The sequence below is a fragment of the Coffea eugenioides genome, chromosome 8 (assembly GCF_003713205.1).
Source record: "Coffea eugenioides isolate CCC68of chromosome 8, Ceug_1.0, whole genome shotgun sequence".
Lineage (NCBI taxonomy): Eukaryota > Viridiplantae > Streptophyta > Magnoliopsida > Gentianales > Rubiaceae > Coffea > Coffea eugenioides.
In genome coordinates, this window is record NC_040042.1 from 18,560,381 (window position 1) to 18,570,760 (window position 10,380).

Consider the following 10,380-nt stretch of genomic DNA (forward strand, 5'->3'; position numbering starts at 1 on the left):
CTCCAAGGAAAATTCTAAAGTCAAGCTGAAGATTCTGGTTCATAATCAAATTCGAGCAACAAGATTGAACATCCCAAAAGAATTTCAAGAATCTGTCTAGCAAACCACGAATGAATCATGCATGAAGGAATTTTCTGTTTTTACTTTATTTACTCGGGTGAAACAGGCTATTAAACTCTCCCTTCCTCATGCCATTACTTAGCTAAACAATGCACAAATCTCGCTCAAGGGTTGAAGTTAAACCACTGTCATAAACTTCAAAATTTCCAGGTTTAAGTTAACGGCAATTCACAAAGGAATTCCAGCAATAATAAGGGTTCCCAAAACAGAATTTTCTTTGGTTAAAAACAGAATTTTTTGTACTCCATTAGGACTTGAAAACACGTAGCTAGCTAGTAGAGGTTTCCAAATCAAATCCAGGTTCATACTACAATTGTACTCATCTAATCACAAATCCAGAATTTGTATCAACTAAGCTCGGATGATAGTTCATGAAATAATTTTTCTGTTTTCATTTTTATTTTCCTGGTTAGCCAAGCCACAAGACCTTATGCAAACCTCAATTAACATGTTGTTAACTAGTTAATCTTATATATCAACTCATAAAATCCCCATAATACAGATTGAGAACTAAATATCCCATTCAAGGTCTCGGAAATTTTCAGGTCATACGAATCCCAATTTACTAAACCAGAATTTTTTTTCCAAGTTCCTAGTTTCATTGTCCAATCGAGTAACTCAACATGCAGGCCCTTAAGCATTTTATCTTCACTTGAATAATTAGGATTATAATCACAGCTTGACATAATTAAGTAAATTAAGCAATTCATTTCTTCATCAATCTCGACAGAAAATTTTTATCAAACCAGAATTTCTTAGGTTCCTTAATTCATCAATCAACTTCATAGAATTAACATGCAGGGTCCTAGACATCACACACATTAAGTTCCACTCGACTACTTACACTTGAGTGCTCAAGTCATCACAGGAGAAACAGAATTTCAGTTGCAATTTCCAATCCTTCCTCTCGGCAGAATCATTCACAATCTAAACAGAATTTTCTAAGTTTCTAATTTCTTCGTCCAAGCCTTTTATTTTGCCCTTAATTCTCACATGCAAAATTGCTGAGTTAATTAGCTAACATCCAGACCAGAAGATTCAGCTCGGCAGCAGCAAAATACATTTATAAATCCAGCACTTGGTGAGACTACACTCGGGTGAGCTTGCATGTGAAAAATCTTCTGTTTCGTTTTTAATTCCAGAGTAATCCAGGCTAATTAAATTCATGCCTGACCTTAATCATAATAATCATCCATGGTTCGATTAATTAGTCACCAATGCATGCTCAAATCAATTCCAGAAAACACACTAGAGCTACAATCCCAACTCAGCTTCTCGGCAGGGACATTCAACCGAAGCAGAAATTTTTCTATTAGCTTAACTTCATCAACCGATGGTACTACAGTACATGCATGCTTCAAGATAACTCAAACTACCTCTGATTAGTCCTAAAATGGTCCAGAATTTTACCTCACAGCAAGCTAGTCTTTCACACGAAAATCTGGAAAATTTTTCTCCTCTCAGCTCTCACGCACGAAGCAGATTCTGGTGGCAGCTGGTGAATATTGGTCTGAGGTTAACGAAGATGATGATGGTCAGCAGCTCCTACGCCTTCCACTAGCTCTCCCTTTTCTTTCCTCTAACTCACGAACAGAAATGGAAGATGTGCAGCTCGGCCTCTCGTCTCCTCTCGGTCGATACTCACGAGGTAAGTCTCTCCCTCACTCTTTTGTTGTTAGACCAAAGCAGAATGAGATTATAAAGGGTGGTGGTGCTGCGGTATTTAGGAGAAGGGGTTGAGTGTGCAGGAGGGTGGAGTGTGAAGGTGGTGAAGCTGCGGTTGGCCGAATGGAGCGGCTTGTGATTATGGTGTCCGGGGAGCTGTTTGGCTGAGCAGGGAATGGTTATGGCCGTGGGTAATTGTGTGACATTGTGGGGGTAGTTTAGTCTTTTCACTTCTCCTCCTAATATCCACTTAAGCCCTTGGTTCTAACTTAGCTCCAAAAATTGTCCCCAAATGTGGTTTGAAAGTCTAATTATACACTGGTGTACTTAGACCCTTTTATATCGAATAGTTATCGATTGCACGTTAGTATTAAGGTTCCTAATAACGCTTAACAATCTTGCTTGATTAATTAAACTATTAAAATCAAGTTTGACCTTAATATATAAATCTAACATTTTGTGCTAATACGGAAAAGAATAAAAATTTAATCTAGCTCTAAATGTCTTAACTTAGTCTAGCAAAACCAAGAAATTTCATAACTTAGAAAAATTATATTAATTTTCACATAAACGTGTTTTTCGTACTTAATTGCAAACAAGTAAAAGTAATGCTAAAAATTATTAATGAATAAAAGAAGTGCAAACGACATATGAAATGTTATTTATATATGCATTTTCAGGGTTCTCACATCCTTCCCTCCTTACAAAGAATTTTGTCCTCAAAATTCAAGCTTACTAGGGAAATAAATCAGGGTACTTGTTCTGCATCTCTTCTTCTAATTCCCAAGTTGCTTCCTCGAGTCCATGATTTTTCCATAAAATCTTCACCAGAGGGATTTTCTTATTTCTCAGCTCCTTCATTTCTCTTTCCAAAATCCTGACCGGTCCTTCTTCATACGCTAACGTCTCGTCCACTTCAATTCCTTCTAGTGGCAGTACGTGACTTGGATCGGAATAATATTTCCTAAGCATGGAAATGTGAAATACGTCGTGAATCTTGGCCATGCTTGCAGGCAACTTCAATTGATATGCTACTAACCCCACTCTCTTCAAAACTTCGAAAGGTCCGATATACCTTGGCTTCAGCTTTTTACCTTTCTTAGACACTACTCCGCCCTTCAAGGGTTTAATTCTGAGAAAAACCTGGTCTCCAACTTCAAATTCTAAATCTTTCCTCCTTGAGTCGGCGTAGCTCTTTTGTCTACTCTGAGCAACTTGAAGCCTTTCTCTAATTAGTTTTACTTTCTCCTGGGCTTCTTCAATCCAAGGTATAACTGTAGGGTCTACGATTTTCTTTTCTCCAACTTCATCCCAATGAATCGGAGATCGGCACCTTCTTCCATACAGAGCCTCATAAGGTGCCATCTGGATCGAAGCTTGATAGCTATTATTATATGCGAATTCCACCAAGGTCATATATTGGCTCCACTTACCTCCAAAATCCAGTATACACGACCTCAGTAAATCCTCCAAAGTTTGAATTGTCCTTTCCGATTGCCCGTCGGTTTGGGGATGGTACGCAGTGCTAAACTTCAGCTTGGTCCCCAAAGAATCCTGAAATTTCTGCCAAAAACGCGAGACAAATCTTGGGTCTCGATCAGACACGATACTCACTGGAATACCATGTAACCTTAGGATCTCTTCTGTGTATAACTTGACCAATTTTTCCAATGAAAAACTCATGCTTACAGGTAAGAAGTGTGCAGACTTAGTGAGTCGGTCAACTATTACCCAAATTGCGTCAAAACCTTTTTGGCTTTTAGGTAGTCCCGTTACAAAATCCATTGTTATGTGTTCCCATTTCCATTCAGGGATTTCTAACGGTTGCAATAAACCAGAGGGTTTTTGATGTTCAGCTTTCACTTGTTGGCAGATCAAGCATCTTTGTACAAATGCTGCCACGTCCTTTTTCAAACCTTCCCACCAGTATAATCCCTTCACATCGTGGTACATCTTAGTCACTCCTGGGTGTATAGTGTACTTTGACCGATGTGATTCTTCTAGAATTCCTTTTCTTAACTCTTCATCTGCTGGAACTACAATTCGATCTCGAAACCTCAATATCCCTTCAGGCCCTAATTTGAAGTCTAGGTTTTCCTCTTTTTGCACTTTCTCCAAATTTTTTCGAATCATAGGGTCCGTTTTCTGGGCCTCCTTAATACGCTCTAGTAGCGGTGACTTCAATGATAAGTTCCCAAATAAAACCTTCAATTTCTCCAAGCGAGGGTTCCAACCACTTATTTCCTCTAACATATCCCACTCTTTTATCATTAACCCTGCTACTTGGGCCTTCCTGCTTAGAGCGTCAGCCACCACATTGGCTTTTCCTGGATGGTAATTAATCGAGCAATCATAATCTTCTAGGAATTCTACCCATCGCCTTTGTCTCAAATTCAGCTCCTTTTGGGAGAACAAGTACTTGAGGCTCTTATGATCCGTAAAAACCTCAAAAGTAACGCCGTACAAGTAGTGTCTCCATTTCTTCAAGGCGAAAATTACTGCAGCTAGTTCTAGGTCATGAGTTGGATAGTTTTGCTCATGGGGTTTCAATCTCCTAGAAGCATAGGCAACTACTTTACCCATTTGCATTAAAACACATCCCAAACCTTCTCTGGAAGCATCAGAATATACAGCATAACCTTCACCTCCCTCAGGTAGAACCAAAATGGGAGCGGATGTTAACCGCTTCTTTAGTTCCTGAAAACTTGACTCGCACTTCGGAGTCCAGACAAACTTGGCTCCTTTCTTGGTTAGCTCAGTCATAGGTCCTGCAATTTTCGAGAAATCCTGAATAAATCGCCTATAATAACCTGCTAAACCCAAGAAGCTTCTAACTTCAGTTGGAGTTTCTGGTTGTTTCCAATTCATAACAGCCTCAACTTTTGCCGGATCCACGGCAATTCCATCTTCAGAAACTCTGTGTCCTAGAAAAGATATCTCAGTCAACCAAAACTCACACTTGCTGAATTTGGCATACAGCTTATGTTCTCTTAGTATCTGCAAAACCACCCCTAGGTGCTTAGCATGCTCCTCTCGAGTCTTAGGGTAAATCAGGATATCATCTATGAAAACCACTACAAATTGGTCCAGATGCTTCTTAAAAATTCTCTGCATTAGGTCCATGAAAGCAGCCGGTGCGTTGGTTAATCCAAAAGGCATGACTGCAAACTCAAAATGTCCATATCTTGTACTAAAAGCAGTCTTAGGTATATCTTCCTTCTTGATCTTCAACTGATAGTACCCTTGCCTTAAATCCAGCTTAGAGAAGACCACTGACCCTTGCAGTTGGTCGAACAAGCTATCAATTAATGGTAGAGGGTATTTATTCTTAATTGTAGCCTCATTTAACCCTCGGTAATCGATACACAACCTCAAGCTTCCATCTTTTTTCTTCACAAATAGGACGGGTGCTCCCCAAGGTGAGTCACTCTCCTTCACAAAACCTTTTTCCAACAGATCCTGTAATTGAATTTTCAACTCTTTTAGCTCGGCAGGAGCCATTCGATACGGGGTCTTAGAAATTGGAGCCGTTCTAGGCATCAAGTCAATCTTAAATTCCACTTCTCTTTCCGGCGGTAAAGTCCTTAGCTCTTCGGGAAAAACATCCGGAAATTTCCGTACCACTGGTACATCTTCCAGCTTCACTTGGTTACTGGGAGCGTTTATCAAGAAAGCTAAGAAATCTTGCGCTCCTTTTGACAACATTTTCCTAGCTCGAATTCCTGAGATCATAGCGGATGATGCTAACCTACCCTTGACATCTAACCTCAGGGTTGCTTCACCAGGTATACAAAATTCCACCACTTTCGCTCGGCAGTCAAGTTTAGCATGATGATAGCCTAGAAAATCCATTCCTATTATAACATCATAACCTTTTATGTCCAGACTGATCAAATCCACTAGCATTTTACGCTCTCCAATCCAGAATTCACAATTCTTATAAACCAGACTAGTGATTACATTCTTATTTCCCATGGGTGTGCTAACTTCAAGATCGAATGGTAATTTAACAGGTTGCACATCTATTCCAGACATAAACGATGGATTAACGAATGAATGGGTTGCACCAGGGTCAATTAACACTTTAGCTAATCGGTGAAAAATCGGGAGTGTACCTTCCACCACTTCCGAGGCATTAGGTACAGGTTGGTCACCTATAGCATACACTCTGGCAGGAACTGTCGGCCGGCTCCCTCCAGAAGTGTTTGGTCTAGCATTCGAAGTAGTCCCTTCCTGCATTTTTGGACACCCAGAAATTTGGTGCTCGCTACTTCCGCATTTCAGGCACTTTCCTTGCTTCTTCCAGCAGCTATCCATAGTATGACCAGGTTTCTTACAGTATGCACAAGTCATTTGGGGAATTATGGCTCAGCCTCCTTGCGAGGTATTCCTAAGTTGACCTCTTCCAGCCGGTCCCCCTCTAATTCCATTGTTTCTTCCCCCTGCATTCCTTGCCCCGGTTCCCCTTGCTAGTGCACCTCGCGGTGCTCCGGGACTAGTCATTCCGCCAGTTCCCCGGTCCACTTTAGCCGGTGGAGTATTTCCATACGTCGGCTCTCGACTACTGCTGGGGGTAAATCTTTTCTTGGCCTGAAAAGATTTCACCTGAGCTCTAGCTACTTCAACTCTCTGGGCTCTTTCGACAGCATCTGCGAAAGTATCTATCCTCACAGCGGCTAAACTTTCCTGTAGTTCTACATTCAATCCCTGTACAAACCTCCGACACGCCTCTGCTCGGTGGCTATTAACTCAGGTGCAAAGCGGGATAGCTTTGTGAACTGGATTTCATATTCGGCGACACTCATCGCCCCTTGCTTGCATCGGATGAAATCGTCCTCTCTCTTCTCTTGAATGAGAGGTGGAAGGAATTTGGCATTGAACTCCCTTGTGAAGTTCATCCAAGTTCGTGGTGTATGGTTAGTCTCCCAATGAACCCTCATCAGGTTCCACCAGGAGCAAGCAGCTCCCTCAAACTGGAAGGTGGCGAAAGTCACCTTTCGCTCCTCCGTGTAGTTTAGGGCGGCGAAGATTTCAGTGATCCTCTCCCACCAGCCTTCAGCCACTTCCGGCTCGGGTCCTCCGTAGAATTTGGGAGGTCCAAACTTCAGGAACCTTTCCAGTGCCCGATCGTCGGAATCGACTGGGCCTCCCTGATGGCGCCCTGGTCCAGCAGCTTGGTGTTCAGTCAAGCGCTCTAGGACGTCAGTGATACGGTTAATAGCGGTGGCTACTCCGTCTCCGGCCCCGCCCTCTTGGCCTTGGTCTGGGTTGACCTCGGGTTCTCTATCTCTACCCGCTTCCGGGTGTTGTCTAGTGGGTCTCCCGCGGCCCCTTCCTATCACTTGGCGATCCATAATCTAAGTTATGCCTATTATGGGAGGATCAAGCGATTAGGCGAATTGTTATTTATTTAAGCTTATTAATGTTTCCTTAGTAAATAAAATCGATATGGAATGGAGGAAAAATAAGTAAAACACTTAGCATATATTTCCAAGCGAAAGTCATACAAATAATAGGTTGGGACATTCCCAAAAGGTAAGGCACATAACTAGCAAAAATACATACAAATAATCCCTTAAACAAAAATTAGGGATATGGTGCCTCAGAAATAAGTCATCCACCTAGACAAAACTTGATGACCTAGCTAATGTCCCCCTATTCTAACCCTACATATCCAATATGGTCGAATCGATCCAAGCCTAACCCTCAGCAGGGCTATCGGGAGCTATGTCCTCCTCCGGATCCTCCTCCGGGTCCTCCTGTTCGACACTCTGAAGGATACTCGTGGCCTCATCTATCATCATTGAGGCATCAGCCCTGATGCCTGCACTCCTATCACGCATCCTCTCGGCTAGTCGAGTCGCCCTAGACTTCTGTCGCTCTATCTCCAAACGAGCAGCCTCCAGCAAATGATGCTCAGCAGTTAGCCTAACCTCCAAATCGGCTATACGGTCGAACTGGGTATCCACCATGATACTCAGCTTCTCTACATCCTGGGTCATGGTGAAGTTAGCGTCCTTCAGCTGGCGACGCTCATCATCCAGGGATAGTACTAGCTCATTGGGGTAGGCATAAGTGGCCCTACACTGACACCGAGGATGCCTATCAGCTGGGGTATAACGTATATGGGCTCCTCCACCTCGTGGTCTGTAAGAGATGGACCTAAGAGGCTCTATGTGTCCATTTGACGCCCCATGACCAATAGCGTGTCCATTACCATTCTCCATACCTGCAAAAGAATTAAAACTTAGAGGTTAGGACTCAAATAGCTAGTTAGATCAGCATCACTTAAAATATATCTAATGGTCTCAATTCTTACTTCTCAAAAGATCGGGGTTTCTAACTCGTATAGTATATCTCTCGAATAACTTTTCTAACCTAGGCTCTGATACCACCTGTGGCGACCCCACTTCCCCCTAAGGCGAACCAAAGGGTTGGCGGGCCGTCTGCCCAGCTCTCGCCAGGACTCACGCAAGCAATCTAACCAAAAATCTTCCGACGATTAACCTAAGCTATTACAATAAGGATTCTTCCGAAATAAGTCGATTTATAACACCACATTAACTTCAGAGATAACAGTATAAAACTTAGCCAATCGACAGTTCTTCAATACTTCCAGCGACGCTCGCAAAAGATAAGGATATACTACACTAACGCAAACATACAAATTGAGTATTAGAATTAGAGATTACACTTTTCCAGCTTCAAGTGGCAACCCAAAATGAAAAGTACAATGCTTAGCTTAGGATCCATTACAAACCGAAAATTACAATCAAATTGTTCAAGTACAACCATAAGAAATACAAGCTGCTCAAATACTTTCAACTTCACATCCTGTAAGGAAAACAAATAAACATGGGGTAAGCTAAAGCTCAGTGGTGCCCCAAAACATGCAGTCATGTAATTCAAACAGCGATTAATAACTTAAATAAGTTAAACAATTAAGAAAGCGTATAACAACACAAGGTAGGATACAGGGGCTCTCAGGAGCCATTTTCCTTGCTTGTTCATCATTTATCGTAGTTGACCCTCCGTCAATTCTCACTACTTATAGTCCATGTAGATCCACTCATTTTAATCCTAACCCTTCACCGTTCATACCTCCGCTTCGGGCCCGAACTTCGTCTACCGACGCAGTATACTCGAGATATACCCGTAATAGAATTAGTTGAGAGATTCACGAATCGACGTTTTTGTAGTTGATTCAAGTGTCGAGGGATTCACCCAACGATGTAACTACTTTTAGATTCAAGGATTATTGTAGTTGATTCAAGTGCCGAGGGATTCACCCAACGACGTAACTACTCTTAGATTAAGGATTCACGAGAAAAATGATTCACGCAAGTCACCACTCGAACGGCTAGTGCGATAAAGTACACACTGCTCACTTCGATGGATCAAAAAACTCATTTTACAATTCATCACATATCGAGTCAAGAAAGCACTTAATTCAAGTAGGAAAAGAACAGGCAGGGACACTCACCAAGAGTGAAGTTCAGATATCGGGTTGGGAATCGAATTCCACGTCCTCGCGATATCCTAAAAACCAAATTTTGAAACTATAAGTTTCTATTCAGTTTTTAAACTTATTCGTATAAGAATTTATTTAATATAATACTAGTTTACTTTCTCAAGAGATTTCAAAAATCTATTTAGATTGAAGCTTGACAAAAGTCGTAGAAATGTTCTTTATTTTCCTTAGAAGAGGGTAACTAGTATTATTTACTAGCAACAAGTCGACAAACTTCTCAAAATCATAGTTAGAAATTTACTTTGAACATTTCCCTAAAGTTACGGCTTTTGCAAGGATTATCCTTAAAAACTATTTTTTTTTCCTAGAATAGGGTTTCTTGCCGAGCAAGTCTCCCAAGCTTTTCACTAGGATTAGTAGAACTAGTATTTTAAAACTTTTCCTATAGTTAACTATACAAGTGCAAGGCTTATAGGAAGGAAAAGAATTGAAATAAGATTTGTAGTTTCCAAAAGTTATAGAACTTATTTACCGTAGCTATCAGAGCTGGTTTGAGCTGAAGGAAATTATTAAATTGGAAAGTTTTAGGCAAAACGCTAGATATATAATTTTATAATATAATACTAATTGGAAAATATTCTTGGTTAATTTTGAACGCAGCTACTCGAGTTCGCAAGGTCTATACAATTTCCCCCCGCTCCGACTCCATTTCGAGATCATAATATGGATCAAAATATAGCAAAAATCACATAGCAAATTACTAGGGCTTCGTCAATCATTAGCCCTAGCTTTCAACAATTGCAATTCTGAATAAAATAAAATGATCAACCAAGGCTTCATCAATCATTAGCACTTGGTTTCAGGAAACCCAACATAAGCAAAAATAAAATAAAAGTGAAGTCCCAAAGCATTCCAGCAATTAACTTCCATCATCTAATACTATTTTATAAAACTATTTCAATGGCTAAGGGCTTCGTCAATCATTAGCCCTTAGCACTCAACCAGTAATTCTTGTGACAACCAAGCTAACATTTCAAGTGTTTAAATCTACTAACAGTTATTTAAAACCAAAGACCACATTTGCAGCAGCCTCCTACTCAAGTATTTGATCCAAAGCCAAGAAA

The 10,380-nt window shown here is 41.0% G+C and overlaps 1 protein-coding gene across 1 annotated transcript; it reads right to left on the reverse strand.

Annotated features, from left to right (window-relative positions):
- Positions 1-4,373: 4,373 nt before the first annotated feature.
- LOC113780368 lies at positions 4,374-6,138 on the reverse strand. The gene is made up of 3 exons (XM_027326175.1): positions 5,229-6,138; positions 4,491-4,946; positions 4,374-4,396 (listed from the first exon to the last, which is right to left on the reverse strand). Exons 1-3 carry the CDS (start codon positions 6,136-6,138, stop codon positions 4,374-4,376), a joined length of 1,389 nt encoding a protein of 462 aa, XP_027181976.1.
- Positions 6,139-10,380: the final 4,242 nt, after the last annotated feature.